The sequence below is a fragment of the Eschrichtius robustus genome, chromosome 20 (assembly GCF_028021215.1).
Source record: "Eschrichtius robustus isolate mEscRob2 chromosome 20, mEscRob2.pri, whole genome shotgun sequence".
NCBI classification, from domain to species: domain Eukaryota; kingdom Metazoa; phylum Chordata; class Mammalia; order Artiodactyla; family Eschrichtiidae; genus Eschrichtius; species Eschrichtius robustus.
In genome coordinates, this window is record NC_090843.1 from 24,906,036 (window position 1) to 24,922,304 (window position 16,269).

The 16,269-nt window shown below is 56.5% G+C and overlaps 1 protein-coding gene across 1 annotated transcript; it reads right to left on the bottom strand.

The window, feature by feature from the left end:
* Positions 1-749: 749 nt before the first annotated feature.
* On the bottom strand, positions 750-7,027 carry DLX4 (distal-less homeobox 4). The gene is made up of 3 exons (XM_068530609.1): positions 5,986-7,027; positions 2,335-2,531; positions 750-1,928 (listed from the first exon to the last, which is right to left on the bottom strand). Exons 1-3 carry the CDS (start codon positions 6,248-6,250, stop codon positions 1,686-1,688), a joined length of 705 nt encoding a protein of 234 aa, XP_068386710.1. The 5' UTR covers positions 6,251-7,027; the 3' UTR covers positions 750-1,685.
* Positions 7,028-16,269: the final 9,242 nt, after the last annotated feature.

Here is a 16,269-nt window from a genome sequence, read left to right on the forward strand (position 1 = left end):
GGGCTGGATTCCCTGAATTATTTGCAGCCCCTGTCCTCAATCCCCCTGCTGCTTGAGTGCCAGGTGCGCGCACGCGTGCATGGGTGTGTGTGTGTGTGTTGACTATGCCCTCACTGCCCTCTGTACTTCCCTTAGCCTGGCACTTACCACACAAGTGGCTGGTCATTGTCTGGACTCTGTTAGCCCACAGGGTCTGCCTAGGTCACCTTGATATCCCCAGGATCTAACACAGAGCAGGGGCTCTACAAATGTTCGTTGGATGGAGAAGTCCAGTTCCTTCTGGGGTTTTCCTTCTCCTCTCCCTCCCGCTCCCCCTTCCACTAGGTGAGTTGAGGCCTTTCCACCCCAAGGAGCTCACTTCTCCCAGGGGAGGACTGGACTGGGGCAGTAGGTGTGGCCTCTCCCAAGGTGAGCAGGGGCTCTCCCTGGGCTGAAGGTGGGCAAAGGGGGCTGTGAAGTGCCTGGCTCCCTCCAGAACTGGGCCAGGAGAGAGTTTGCTGTGAGGATCACTCAGACTTTGATCATTCCCTGTATTAGCATCTTCTGGTTTCACACTGGAGTGTCTGAAAATATGGATATTACTAGAACATTCCAGAGCTAGAACCCGATAGCCAGTTAGTGGTAGAGGAGGATGCAGTGCCTCTCGTTCAGTGCTGGAAGAGTCAGGTGGGAGAGAAGAGAAAGCTGAGCAATCACCCCCTCGGCTCCAGAAGTCATGACATGAACATACCTCACAGCCAAGGCCCAGGTTTCTGTACCAACTTTAATCTCTGGATGCTCATGATATGGGGGATGGTAAGAGCTTGGGGGGCTGCCAGTCAGATTGGTTATAAATATGAGCATTTCTATTCGACAGAGACAGCTGTGAGGAGCTAAACTGCTGGGCTCACCCCACCTATTTGGGGGCATCTCTACCTACACTTGTCCCCATTCTCCCCAAAGTGTTACCCTGCTGGGTTCCAGAGAGTGTGTGCATGTGGATTTGTTTAGGTATTAGGGATAGGAATCAGACTCTTAATAAATACTCATTGAACTAGATGGGTAATTGGATCCATTATCTACTCATAGTGGGTAGACATGGGGAAAAGAGGGGCTTTTTTAGGAAGAGAGTAAAAATTACCCATAGGTGCACAAAACTACTCCATCCCATCTACCTCATAGGATGGTGAGTAGGTGTATCAGTTATGGGGGTAAAAATCAGGAAAAATCAGTGGGTGGGTCTCGATGGTGGTCAACTTGAAGACTCTGGATGTCCACTTCACTTCTGCTTTTACTCACCAGTGGGTTGGGCAGGGCCCAAGGCACACAAAGAGAAAAAACACTCAGTGTTTGTTGCTGGTTGAACCCCAGGCTGTGGTGGGACTGCAGTCCTTTCAAGGAGTGGCAAGACTGGGGGTCCTGGGAAGTCTGAACTCCAGCCAGTGAGTCTCTCTCCAGAGCCTCTGACCAGCTGGAGGGAAGGTGTCCAGTCCTTGGTGGTGGTGGGGGGCAATGGCCAAGGCTGTTTGGGTTATGAGGCAAGGAGGAAAGGACTCCACCCCATCCGTTTTCTCCTCTAGCTCCTCATCCTCCTGAGAAAACCCATCTGGATCTGGCTTCCTCCTGGCCCAGAAGGGGTGCAGGTGGGCTGGGTCCTGCCTGGGCGCTATAGGAGGGCTGGGAGCCTGACCTGCTCTTCCCCAGATTCACATCATCTGAGGTGGAGCCAGGACATCAGGGGAGTGATGCTGATACCAGGCTCCGAAGTTGTTGCCATAGCCACTGGTGGGCAGGGCCCCTGCCTTGGGTAGATCCCAGAGGGATGGAAGGGGTGGGGAACAGGGAGACAGGGAGGGGGACCTCCCAGGGAAGTCCCCTTCCTGTCCCCCAGAGTTCTGCTTCAGGAGCTTCTTGTACTTGGAACGTTTGTTCTGAAACCAGATCTTTACCTATGGGGAGAAAAGGGGAAAGAATGGAAGGTCAGGAGGAGTGTGCCTGTGGAAGGGAGTGACCAAGGGAAAGGGACCCAGCGGGAAGGAGCCGTCCTGGGAGAAGAGCAGAAGTTGGGAACATTTGCTCCAGGCCTCCCTAAGCCCCCGAAGGCCCTGAGTGCCTGCATCTGAGTTAGAATCCAGTTCTCCCAGTCTGGGTACCCTCCTCTACCCCCTGAATCACCCCCCTACCTCCCCCGCACCCCCCACACACCTTTTAACACATTCCCCCAATTTACTGGGGGCCAGCTAGAACTGTGAAAACAGGGCTTGGGGACTCATCAGTCATTCACACCTGCAGGTGAGTTCCCAGAGAACACACTTGGGGAGGGTTAGCATGCAGGAAGGATGGGACTGGCCCCACCTGTGTCTGGGTGAGGCCAAGCTGCGCGGCCAGCTGGGCCCTCTCGGGCAGAGCCAGGTACTGCGTGTGCTGGAAACGCTGGTTCAGGTGCTGCAGCTGCAGACTCGAATAGATGGTCCTCGGCTTCCGGAGCTTCTTGGTCGAGGCCTGCGGGCGCCGCTCTGAGGGCTCCGGGGACAGCGGCGGCTTCTCCGAGTCTGGGGGGCGGCCCGAGACGGTGTGTGCACGCATAGAGGGGCTGACGCGCCGTCTCACGGCTCATCTGCATCTCGTTTGCATTCCGGCCACGGATTAGCAAAAACTCGGGCTTGGGGCTCGGCCCTTCTCTACCTTCCGCTCCACCCTCCTTTCAAACCCCACACGTCCACTGTGTGCCACGTGGGACTAGCCGCAGTTCTTGCCCTCAGGGAGCTCCCACTCTTAACGGTCCTGTGACCCTAAGGGGGACAGCGCCACTGGCCGGAGCGAGGGTCGGGACGGCGCCCAGCGGCGGGATGACAGAGTTCAGCCGCATGCGGTGGCGCCAGCTTGGGGCGGGGCGGGGAAGAAGGGCTGGGTCGAGGGCTGGGCTGAGGCCAGGAGAGCACGGGGGAAGGGCGTTCCGGGCGGGGTGGGGGGAACTCAAAAGCATTGTTCGGAGACCCGAGACAGTGTCTGCGTGGCAGCCTCCCCGCTGCCGGAAGAGGGGTGGTCAGAGGGGCCCGGCAGAGTGGGCCTTGAACGCCAGGATGAGCACCCCTCCCAGCTTCAGAGTATGGAAAGTGCCCCAGGGTTTGTCATCACCTCCCCTATTGTAAGGGCCTCCCTCTCCTGAGGCACATCCTGCAGAAAAGTGACCATCTCTTCCCTCCCCCAAGGCTGGCTGGCTAGAGTAGTCGGCTTTCAGGGGCCCTAGAAGCCCGGTGGTGCAAGGCAGCCCCCTCCTCCGCCCGGCCGCACCCACGGAGGGGTTCCCGGCTAGCACGGAAGGTGACCGGGGTTCGGAGAGCGCGCAGCGCCGGCAGCCCAGGCCCTCTGGGTCGCTGCTGGATCGCGCTCGCGGTGCCGCCGCGGGAGATCTGGCCACCTCCTGCCTCCCGGCCCAGCCTCTCGAGGAATCTCGGTCCGGGAAGAGCTCGGCCCCGGGATGGGGGTGGGCGAGGGGTTCCCCTCTTCCGATCCGGGCGGCCCCAACTACGCCACTCTACGGGGACATCGGGACCATTCGTGTAGAGAGCAGTGTTGGGGAGGACGGAGCGGCCGAAATGCCCGCGGGCTTAGGGTTCGTTGCATTCCTCGCGGGGCTGCCGGCCGACCTCAGCCGACAGAGCGCTGCGCCCGGGTGCCCAGACGCAGCGGGGGTCCGACCGCGTCCCCCACCCCCACCCCCGTCCCCTTCCTCCGGTCGGGCTCACCCCACACTTCAGGTTCCACGCCCTCGACCGGCCGCGGTGACCCTGTGCCTTCACCTCCCCCGCATCCCTCACCCGTGGCCTCAGGCGCTGCGGGCTTCTCAGATCCGCCCCCCTCGACCCCCGCCTCAGCCAATTCCCAGAAAAACCGTTGGGTTTCCGCTCCCGCCCGCGCCTGTCGGGCCTCCCCTGCTTAGACCCGGCTGCTCGCCGCCCCGGCGACCACTCCCGCCTCTCTGGCTGCGTGAAACAATTCGGACCGTGAGGCAGAGCTAGCAGGGAGCCTGCCCCAGCTGCTAAACTCTCAAAGCCCTCCGCGCCCTAACTCTACCAGCAGACCACCCGCCACCCCCCCGCCCTTCCCAGTTCCTTTCCCGACAGCTGCTTTCTCCACACCAGTTGCAGAAGTCACGACTGGATCTGCCCAGGTCTTGATTCAGGAGCCCAAGGGCCTCCCTTGAACCATAGCGGCACCTGCCTGCTCATCAGGGTGGTGGCACGCAGCTCACTTGGAGCCAAACCTCTCCCTGAGGCTGGGGTGGACAAGAGTGGCGGCAAAAGGAAGACCCCCAAGCCCTCTCTCACGTCCCAATCATTTAATCTAGAGTGAGCCCAATCCCCCAGTTTCAGTAGGTAAATGCTATAATCTAATCTAAGGACATGTGTGGTTTTCGTTGGATCCGGGGAAGCTTTGTAAAGAAAAGGAACCCTCCACTCTCTTGTCCTTAAACCAAGAAAAGGGAAGGCAAGAGTGTAGAAGACAGGATTGAAAATACCAACCCCAATTCCAAGAATTCTCTTAAGGACAAAGTTATCTTATTCCCACATTCCCACCCCACTAAACAGACACACACGCACACACAAATGTACCACATTAGCATATACTGAAGAGAAGAGGCCAAGGGATTCGTTTTTTAGAAACTAGATCATTTGTAGAAACACCCCCCCCCCCAACTGCTCCTCTTCCAACCACAGACCCAGAAGCGGGAAAGAGGCAGCCCCAGTTCTAGCACAGAAGGCAGTTAACTTTTGGGGGCTTTGAGGAAGTTCCCTAAAATCCTCTTTTCTGGCTTCATGCAGTGAAAGCCAATTCGCAAGGGCCAAGCCTGGAAAACAGGCTGTGTCCTTGACCCATGCACACCCTTTCTTTGGACCTCAGTTTGCCCATCTGTACATTAAGAAGCTCCTAAATCTCTAGGGTCACTTCTGGCTCTGATGTTTATGAGCTCATGTGTCTCAGCAGAGTAACAAGGGAAGGGAGGGAGACATCTTGGTCCTGGCTGACTCCAGCTAAGTCACCCAGTGGATGTGCATCCTTAGAGGAAACTGTGCCAAGGACAATTGTGGGGGTAATTAGGTGGGGACAGGGAGTGCAGGGGAACTGAGCTCTAAACCCAAGCCACTACAGATGGATGGATGTACTGTGTTGCATGGGTACAGCCTGTGCAAGGCCCAGGAACAGGAAGACAGGCCAGCTCCCTGGCTTCTTTGAGGCCTTCCAGTGAGCACTTTCTTAGGAGCTCAAAGTTGCTCCAGGCAATGTAACTGGGGCCTGAGCTACCCCAAAGGCAAGGGGTGGAGATAACAGGAATGGCCAGTTCCTTTGGCTGGAAGGCTGAGATCTACTATGAGAGACTGCCTGACCCACCTGTGGCTACATTCTTAGAACGATGGGTAGTAGGATTTAGCCCCAGATTCTACCAGGTCAGCTTTTGGTCTCGGTCTGGCACATTCGGGCGCCAACTGGGGAGAGGGGGAGGGGCCCCGAATAAACCCCCACTTCTACTGCCCTCCAGCTGGGACCTGATTTCTACTTATCAGGCTGTGGCTTGAGCACTGATTTCTGAGACTAGAACGTGGAGAGGGGCGACATGGAGGAGAGAAGGAGTGCATGATGGAGAGAATCCTAGGGAAGGGGCTAGGCACCTACACGCACATCTGGATTGTTTCAGTTTTCCGTTATAAGTAGGTACACAAGCCCGCTGCTCCAAGGGGGTGGGGTAGGGAGCCCTGCCACCCGCCTTCACACAACTGCAAATCGAAACCAGGTCGGTCTTGAAAGGAGACCTAGATCAACTCGCCCCCGCCCCTCCCCCCTGTCTCCCGCCCCATCCCTTCGCCCTCCCCCCAACCCCAGATCCCGTGGAATCTGAGTAAGGTCTGAATCCTGCCAGCTGCTCCCAGCCAGGCGAGGGCGAAGTTCAGGGGCTCACTGGAGCAGGACCCCGGAGGTGGGAAGAGCCGCTGCGGCCGGACTTACCTGGCTCCCGCTCTTGATGAGACGGCTGAGACGGCGCCGTGGGTAGCTGGCAGGGCAGGTAGGAGTCTCCGGGGGTCGCCGGCCCAGTGTAGGGATAGGGCAGGACGTGGCCATACGGCCCAGAATAGGGCAAATCGGAGGCGGCTGCGGTTGCAGGGGACAGGCCAAGCTGGTAGGCAGCCACTACCGATGGGACGGGGGCGATGTCCGGGAAGATGGCTTTGGAGGCGTCCGGGCCAGGGAGGGGGCAGGGCAAAGAGGTCATTGCGGCCGGGGCCGGGGCCGAAGGGCCTAGGCCATGGCCCCACACGGGGTCCGCTCCCTCCGCCAACTCTCTCTTTTCGGAGCCTCGGGCGTTGGAGCCGGATGAGCCCCCCAATCAGCCTCCCCCACACTTATCCCGAGGAAAGTGTCTCTCTGCGCCTCATCCAGCGGAGAGCGCGCGCCTGGGAAAGGGGTTCCGGGGGGTGCCCCCCATGGCTTCCCCCCCCTAAATCCATGGGCCCCCCCCTCGGCTCGCTCTTGGCTTCGGTTCCCGGTACCCGACGGGGGTCCCCGCCCACTTAAACGCCGCGGATTGGCTACCACAAGCGGTGACCTCATGGAGGACTGCAGCCGGGGCCCGCCCCTCCAGGGTAGCCCTGGGTAGGGAAATTCAGAACCAGGAGATGGGAGGAGAGCAGTGCGCACGGCCCAGGCCCAGCCATCTCGGGATCCGCTCCGAGAGGGATGCCGGGGTTGCAGGGCGTTTGGGGCAGTCCGATCATAACCGCAGAAACGCAAGGAAGTTGACAGGGCCGCGATGCCTTGGCGGAGGCGCTGCGGCTGCGGGGGCGCAAGGAACCTGCGGTCGCGCTCTCCGACTCTGGGGGATCTGCGCGGCGGTTGTGATCCCGCCGCCACGGACCTGCAGAGGAGTCGAGACCAGCCAGCCAGCCCCGCAGCTTATTCAGCGCGTCGGAATGCGTCGCTGCCGAGCGCTGGCAGTTTGTTGGTAAACAGACGCCGGGTCGGAGGCGGTACCGCCCGGCGCCCAGCCGGCCTGCACGCGCGCGGCGCGCACACCCCCGCGGGGCGCCCTTGGCCTGGCACGCCGCGACCGCCGCGACTGCGCCTCACCGCCCCCGTCCTCGCTTCCGCTTCCGGCAGGGGCCAGGGTTTGGTTGCGACACCGCAGCTCCGCAGGCCCCCGAGGCCGAAGGAGGGGTCCGCCGTCTGGGCTTCTGCCAGTGCGGCGCCCCGCCTTTCCTGGCGCCGCGTGAGGCTGAAGCCTCGCACGAAGCCGGACAAAATCCGAAAGTGGGAGGCAAGTCCAGTTTGATGGCTCCTCGGAGGGCGTAGGAAATACGGCAAGCCGGGCTCCGTGGCCGAATCTTCCAGTCTGTGTGCAGGGCTTTCCTCTAAGATCTTGGTGGGTGGGTGTCTCTGTGGCCACAGATACACAACTACACGGAGACTCCATTCAAATACAACAGATACACTAGCGTTTACCAGCACACAGGTGTCTACAACGATGTTCACATTAGCATCCCTCCATGAACAGAGGTTCATTTATGGATCTGCAAATGCAGAGCATAGACTGTGATGTGTACACACCTACACACCCAAAGATGAATAGCAACACCCCTGAATAAAAGCACTATGGTTGTCTTACACAGACCCACAACAGACCCAAACTGTCGGTGCACACTCTAAAATACAGAAAACCCAACTATATAAACAGTTATGTACTTGTATGCATCTTATGAGACACCAGTCCACACACATTTAGGCTGCTCCATGTTAGCGGAGAGACAGTTACCCCGCCCAGAAACCTGTCAGTCCTCACAGATTCCCCAGCATACTCATATACAAACCCTCTGTCACTTGAATGTGCAGACAATTTATGTTTGTACACACATGTGCTCTCGTTATCAGGGTGCAGAGTGAAGGCAGCAGTCTTAGAATTGGGGAGTAGGAGAGGACAACAATCAGAGAAAGAGGGAAGCTTAGAAGAGTAAGAGAAGGCACTGGGGGGTGGGGGTAGCCAGGAGAGACAGAAAGATTTGAAGGGGTGTGCAGTCAAGTGTCCTGAGGGAAGGAAGAGCAAGTCGGCATCAAATCAGATGCCCTGCTGGCACGTATAGAGATGAATTTTTCCAAGAAAACACTCCTCTGGCACCTGGCTCTGAGTTCTCTCACCTGAAGTCTTGGAGCTTCAGGAGAAGGAACTCTGTGAGGGAGCCCCCTCCCTGGATAGCTGGAACCCACTTCCCTCTCATCCAACAGCGTGTGCAGGGTTTGCATGGTTGAGAAATGCTATTTCCACGTGGGGTCACCTTTCCCCCTTTGTTACCCAACTCTAGCCGTGCCACCACCACCTCCTTAGAGCCGGGGCTAAGAACTTACAGGGATATCACCTTCCAAATCTTCCTTCCTGCCACCACCATTTTCCTCTGGAGAGAGGTAGCCACACAACAGTACCCCGTGATGGGTTTCAAGGACTGCATTTCAGCATGCACCAAAGAAAGAATGCTCTTTGAGGTGGGGTGGGCTGTCAGGGAAGCTTTCACAACAGAGGAGCTTTTGAGGTGGAACTTAAAGTTTGGGTTGCAGGACTCTTCCTCCCAGGGCGATGTACACAGAGTCCTTTCCATGCTAGACCTAGCGAGAAAGGGCAGGGTCGGCTTTTCCAGAGGCCCCTAAAGCAGTGACTTTGGGCATCCTCCAAAGCCAGGCAGCCCATAGTGAGAGCATCTCCTAAGCTCAGGGGGCTTTGCTGAACTCATGCAGGATCTTCACGTCCATGCACCAGTAGGAAACATCCTGCAGCCTTCTAGAATTTATGAAGCACTCACAACATACAAGCCTTGTGTGTCTTCACCAAAAACCTGTGGAGTACTGTTATTATCCCCAGTTTACAGATGAGGAAATCCCTGCTTCCATCACCACCTCCCTCTTCAGGGCTCCCTCTTCCCACATGCTGGAGGGTGTGGGGCTGCGATACCTCTTTGGGAAACTTCGTGGTCTCCTCAGATGCGGAATCCCCAGGGAGGGGTCCCCTCCAACAGGTGCCACATCTCACCAACTTTGGAGCCTGGAGGCACAGTGGGGAAAGGTGGAAGGGATAGGCACGGGGGCTGGGAAGGGCTGTAAATCTGCGTTTGATCAGAAGGAAGGGAGGGCTAGACTGAGAGGCCTGAGGCCTGGGTTCCCATCCCAGCTCAGCCGCGAGCTGGCTGGCTGTGATAGCCTGGGTCAGCCATTTACAGTCTCTCAGACTTATTTTATCCAATAAAATGAGGGAGCTGCGCTTAGGACCTCCAAGCCATTGTCATTTGCTTTAGAATGAATTGCAAAAACCAAAATCCCAAAACGTAATAAAACCAAGATGAAGGAGTTGGAGGAGGGGAGGAAGGAAGGCAGGCAAAACATAGGAACTAACTCTCTCCTGTAACTACCAATACCTCAGCCCACTGCTTGTCACAAAAGCCAGAGGTGGCTCTCCCAGCTCTTTCTCATGCGGGTCATCTCCCTTAGCGAAAGGGGCCAGCTTGGAGAACCCCAGCACCGAAGTGAGGGACTGGGAGCCGACAGCGGGGTCCCGAGTGGGGGACACAGCGCCGCCGAGGTCTGGGGAGTGAGCCGAGGCTCGTGAGTGGACGTGAAAGATCCACGTGGTGCACGGTGGTTTGCAGGCTCTTCGCAGCCGCCCGGCAAACGCAATCCCACCCGATCCGGTATTGATTCTTGGCTCAGAATAAGCGCCCAAGGCGGTGGGACATATGCCTCACTTGCAGTCCCCCCGAATTCGGACTCTGCCCTGAAAACGGGAACTCCATCTGAACGAGTGCCCCTTCCCGACACCCCAAACACCTGGTGGGTGCAGGGCTCACAGCACAGTCCCTGGACTCGGTACCGGACGGACCGCGCGCTTCTGAGCAAAGTGGGGGGCGTTTGCGACGGGAGCCGGGCGTCGGGTGGGTCTGCAACCTGGTGCAGGCTCTCCACGCAGCACCTGTGTGGATCTGCCCTGGGGAGTGGTTTCCATCGCGACCCCGGTCCAAGGCCCTTGGCGGCCATTGCAGGATTATCAGCTCCCTTTCTCCTTCATCCCACCCACTGACCCCCAAAGGAAATTTTAGTTTAGTTTCGTCTGTTCTCCGTGGAATTTAAGTACGATTTGTCGGGGCTTTCGTAGTAACTCGGTTTGGGGAAACTTTGCGAATAATTCGGTTTGGCGGGGATGGGGGGGATGAGGAATCCTCCCTCCGCTGGGCGGGGAGCGAGGTGGTTAAAGACCCACCCTCTGTGAGGCTCGCGAGTCCCGCCACACACATACTCGGATTTGACTCTCCCTGAAATGTGGATGAATTATTGTCTCTTTTCTTCTTCGTGATGGAGCAGTGAATGAGCGCTGGCGCGGGCGGGGCGGCATGCTGGCTCCTAAGGTCACTGCCCGCCCCGCCGCGCTCCGGGTGCGCTCACCTCCACGCTCCCGAGAGTTGTCTCTGCGAGTGTCGTCCCCGCCTCATTTTCCAGATCACCTGGGAGAAGCTCCCAGGAAGGGGGAGGGGGAGGCCTTGGGGTCAGCGCCACCTCGAGATCCGGGCATCGCTGGGCAGGCGGGCTCCACACGAGGGTCTCCGGCTGGCTCGGTCTTCAGCCACTCTCCCCACGTCTTTGCTTTATTTCCAAATTTCACACCTGCTCCGGGAAACGTCTTCAACTGGGGTTTGACTGAGACGTTTAAAGTACACACATATATGAAGTCACTAAACTCATAAAAAACAAAACAAAACCATGAACCACTCTTGGACCAAATAACTCCCTCCCCCCCCCCAAAAAAAGAAAACGGTTAACAAAAAAAAAAAAAAAAAAATGGGGAGGTTTTGAAGATGCGTTAGAGGCGCTGCCCTCAGCGATGAAGGAGCCACGCTCCTGGCTTTGGCCCCGGCCCCGCGCGGGAGCGGGAAACGGCCTGCTGGAGAGAGCGGGAGTTCTGGGCGGATGTCCCAGCCCCGGGCTCGTCGGGCGGACAGACGGCGGGACGGCGCGCCGGATGCCCGCGGGGAGCGCGGAGAGCTGGCGGGAGACCCCAAGGCCAACCCGGCTGCTACGAATTCGCGCGCCCGGAAAGAAGGCAGCTCGGCCGGTTTCTCCAGACCTTTCCAGATCCCTGTACAGAAACTAGGGCGTTCCGCCAGTCTCCGTCACCCGGCCCCGGAGGGAAGCCGCTGGTAGGACGTGGCTGGAGGGGGAACGAGCCTCTAGAGAGCACCGACGAAGAGGGTGCGTGCAGGGGCTCACACGGACACACACTCCCATAACCCAACAGCCGCAGCGCTCACCCCGCGGGCCACCACGCCACACCCGCAACACACACCACATCACGCCCACCACACAGGCACACGCATGTTACTCAGTCCCATCCCTCTGGACCCCCTGGATCTGGCGGAAGGTCTAAGCGGTGGGGTTATTGGTTTCACTTTCTGACTCCGGGACTAGATCCTTTTCAGGTCCGGAGTGTTTTTCTCTCATAAGAAAAGGGTAGGTCCTGTCCCCGCGTCTCATCTGGGCTGCCGAGTCAGGGAGAAGGGGGACAGCCTTACCTCGGCTGGGCCCGGCCTGGGAGAATGAGGGGGATATTGCCTTGGGGGGTGGAGCGGGACCGCCACGCGGTCGCGGCAGTCGCACCCGCACCCCCAAAGTGAGAGAAATAATCACAAGTACCAAAAATACCACCCCCAAACCAAACTCCGCAGCCTGGGTACCACCGCACTAGGCTCCGGGTGTCAGGCCTGGTGTGGGGGGAGGGTGGACGAGGTGGGAGGGTGAGAAGCAGCTCAGTCCCTCCCCCACTCTTCCCGGCTCTTCCAAACCCTGCCCCACCCGCCACAGCTAAGGGGAGCAGGGGCGCGACGCCGAGAGGAGGAGCCCGGCCCACTCCCATCTGTTCAAGGACGGGGAGGGGGCTCGCGCAGCTACTTCCGCCCACATCTACCCTCGTCGTCAATCACCCTCATTAATTCCCGTTGGAAAAGGATCACACACTAGAGACTCATCAACTGCTGCCTGGAAAAGGCCGGAGGACACAGAAGTGGGCAGAGAGGGGGAAGGGTTTGTTCTTGCGGGATGGGGTGGGGGCTGCGCTGGTCGTGGCCTCCAAGGGGAGCTGAACTGAGCTGACTTATCCTTTCCATCTTCTGGGACCAGTTTGCCCCTCCTCTCCCCTCCCCTCCCCTGAAGACTCCTCTCAGCTTGTGATCTGACCAGCACCTGTCCTGGCCCCACCTTGGCTGAAGGGTGGCTCTGAAACTCTGTGGGAGACAAGCCCTCCCCAGCCCAAGTTCTGGTTGGAAAGTGCCCCAGAACTAGTGGGGAGGAGGAAGCTCAGCCCACTCCCCAACTACCCGCCAACCCAATAGGGCACCACTGCCTTAGTTGCTTTCCACTGGAAAGGGGTGGGGGAGGGCCAAGTAGTGGTTTTCTGGCTGTGGGAGACACAGGGGGATCCAGATGGAGGCACTGTTCCTGAAAATGCATCTAAGGAACCTTCCGGAGCCTTTGGGGGATAAGGCGAGCTTGGGTTATCTGAGGCCCTTTATCTTCGGTAACACAATAATGATGATAATAACAGTGAACACTTACGTGTTTTCTTATTCCAGGCACTATGCTAAGCCCTTACATGCATCATTTTATTTATCACACAGATTCTGTGAGGTAAGTATCCATATTATCCCCACTTTACAGAGGAGGAAATTGAGGCACAAAATGGTTGAGTAACTTGTCCAAGCTAGAATTGTAACCCAGGTCAGCTTGTTCCCTTAACTACCATGGAGTTGTCTTACCTGAAGAAGCACCATTCAGCAAGGGCAAGAAGAAGGGCCGAGGAGGGAGAGGGGAATCCAGGAGATGAATGCCCTCTGTGGAATGGTGGTAGGAGAAGTAATAATGTCAATAATGGCTGAGAGTTATTGTGGGCTTGTACACTATGCTTTAACATGCCTTTCCTCATTGAAATCTTCAAACAACCCTGCAAGGGAGTCCTATTACTATCCCTCATTTTACAGAAGAGGAGACTGAGGCACAGAAAAGATATGTGTAGGGTCTACGCCACTTGGTTGGAAGGCAAGGAAGAGATTCCACACTGTGGAGAGCCTCCACCGCCACCAACCAAGAGCTTACGATGGGCCTGTGGACAGAGGGGAGGACCGAGATGGGAGCCGAGGGGCTTCCCAGGAGCAGCTTGGGTATGAAGTAGGCTGGGAAGGGAAGAGTCAGGTGGCAGAGAGCCCATTTAGGAGGCTGTTGCAAATAGGTTGTGTGTGAAGTGAGGAGGGTGGACCCAGAGGCTTGGTGGCAGAGGCGATGGAAAGGAGGGGACGTGTGAGAAGGGTTGCTCTAAGACAAACTTTGCTGGGCCTGGTGACTGTACCGGAAGAGAGTAGAAGCAAGCATGACTGTGAATTTCCAGGCCTGGGCAACCAGAGGAGCCTGGGGAAGAAGCCATGTGTTTAGTTCAGAGATTCAGACATTTGATGGGTTGATGGACCGTGGACCGACATTCTAGGTTTGGGTGCTCCAGTGGGCAGCCAGCCATTCTGGTTTCCCTCCGTGCCCCTGCACAGGTGTATTTCCCCAGGGCCCTGCCAGGGTGCACGGGTGAAACTTGCATATATGCAGATGTATGCAAATGAGAGTAACCCAGCCTGGACCCAGAACCTAGAGCCAGGGGAGGAGGAGGGCTGCCCTAGCCCTGACTCACCCTCTGACATGCTGCCTGGAATGCCACCTCCCCAGCTGGGCTTCCTCCAACTTGGGGAACTTGCTCCTGGAATCATCCTAAGCTCAGGCCCAGAAGATCACAAGCCCAGAAGACTGGGGGTGCTGAGGTTGGGGACTGTCTAAATCAGAGTAAGTCTTTATTCTGAGCCCTCTTTGCCAAATGGCGGCAGGAGGGGAGAAGACAGGAAAAATACCTGGATAATATGACCTTTATAAGCATAAACGCACATGGCAGTCCCTAAAGCATTTTCACATATATAACTTCCTTGGGGCCTCATAGTAACTTGTGAGGTAGGTCGTTTATTAGGCCCATTTTACAGATGAAGACACTGAGGCCCATGTCGTGAAGTGCCTTGCCAGGGAAAACCTGGCTAGTGTGTACAGAGCTGGATTTCCAGTCCAGGCCTCTGACTCAGTGCTCTTTGTACTGCTCAAGGTTTGGTGCTGTGCTGAGGGAAGGGGAAGCTAATTCTGGAGTCTGAGGCTTCTTTGGGGACCTGCTGACCCTCAAGTATCCAGATAGCCTCTAAATCCTCTCAGTCCTCAAGAAGTTCTCATTGAGGAACTAACTCCTTGTTAGTAAGCTTTCGTCTTTAGACCTGAGGTCACACCCCTCCTGTCTGGCTGGACCACGTACCCCACTTCCAGCTCCTGCAATTCAGTACACTCTTTTTAAGCACTTACTAGGTACAGCTCTGGGAAGGGCGTTGTGGGAGGTCAGCCTAGACTCCATCCAATAGTGAATTTGGCAACTTCTGTGTATTAAAATGGTGATTAGAAATACAAAGAAGAGTGAATTAAAATACACATATGCACACAGAGTTAAGGAATACTTACAAACTAGGTACCCAGGTCCAGAAATAGGACTCTGCTAGCTCCCCAGGAACCCCAATGAGTGACCCTTCTGAATTATAATCCTCTCCTCCACCTGGGTATTCCAGGTTTCTTGTTATTCACTTCCCTGCTTTTGCTTAGTTTCATCACCCATATCTGCTTACTTTCACCTGTTTATGAACTTGACATGAATGGAATCACACTGTATATACGAGTCTTGCTTCTCTCAGTTGACAGTTCGTAGATTCTGAGACATCCTCCCGACTTCCCCATACTGTAACCACTCCTCTGGCAGCATTGCACCTCTCAGATGCTCTCGGGTGGGCTTGCTGCATGAGGGCGGGGATGGGGTCTTTTGCCTCCGGGAACACAGTATCCAGCACAGGCCCAGGCACATAATTAATGCTCGGTATGCAGGCACTGAATGAATAAGTGAAGATGAGTGAAATGGTGTACCTCTGTTTACATTAATGAGAAATCCCAGGGGCAGGGATGATATAGGAGGCCATAGGGCAACATTCAGGACATAGGCTCCTGCCAAAAGGCCCCTTGTCCCTCCCTACCCTCCCACTGCTCCTCAGAGATGAGAGGCTGTAAATGGAAGCATCTCCCTAGATCCTGGCCCTTTCTATGGCGCAGCCAGGAAAGCACAGCAGCTTGGGAGCCAGGCAAATCTGAATTCTAATCCTGCCTCCACACCTTATTTACTTGGGCAAATAAAACTTCCCTGTGGGGACTTCCCTGGTGGCGCAGTGGTTAAGAATCTGCCTGCCAATACAGGGGACACGGGTTCGAGCCCTGGTCTGGGAAGATCCCACATGCCGCGGAGCAACTAAGCCCGTGCGCTACGACTACTGAGCCTGCGCTCTAGAGCCCCTGAGCCACAACTACTGAGCCCGCGTGCTGCAACTACAGAAGCCCACGTGCCTAGAGCCCGTGCGCCGCAACAAGAGAAGCCACCGCAATGAGAAGCCCGCGCACCACAATGAAGAGTAGCCCCCACTCGCCACAACTAGAGAAAGCCTGCACGTAGCAACGAAGACCCAACACAGCCAAAAATAAATAAATAAATAAAAATTAAAAAAATAAGAGTACTTGTAAAAAAAAAAAAAAAAAACTTCCCTGTGCCTCAGTTTCTTCACCTGTGAAATGGACATAGTAATAAGCCCACCCTCACAGTGTTTTGAAGATTCAGTAAATTACTCAGACCCATAGTAGGTGTTTCTCATATGTTAGCTCCCCTTCCTCTTTCTGTTGTTTCCTTTAGCTCACCCACTGGGATGCGCCTGTCCCCGTCACTTAACCTACCTGGAAGATACCAGAGCCAACCTGATTATAAAGCTTTTGTTCCCAGAGGACCCGGTGATGGCTGGAGGTGTCAATCCCAGGATAGAAAGCTCCTGCAGGGCAGAGACCCTGCCTTCCTCAGCTCCTCGTCCTCATGGCATCTGGCACAGTGCCCTGCATACAAAAGGTGCTCAGGACAGCTTTCATTCTCCAGCTAATCCCGGAGCCACTCTCAGCTCCTCCTAAGTACAGGGACACGTGTGAGGGTCTGCCCCTCAGCGGCACATGGAATACTTTCCCACTGAGGATCTCAGCTAATCCTCCTCACCTGGTCGGGGGGGGGCAAGTATTGCCATCCCCATTTCACAGACGAAGAAACGAATGCTCAGAGCAGCC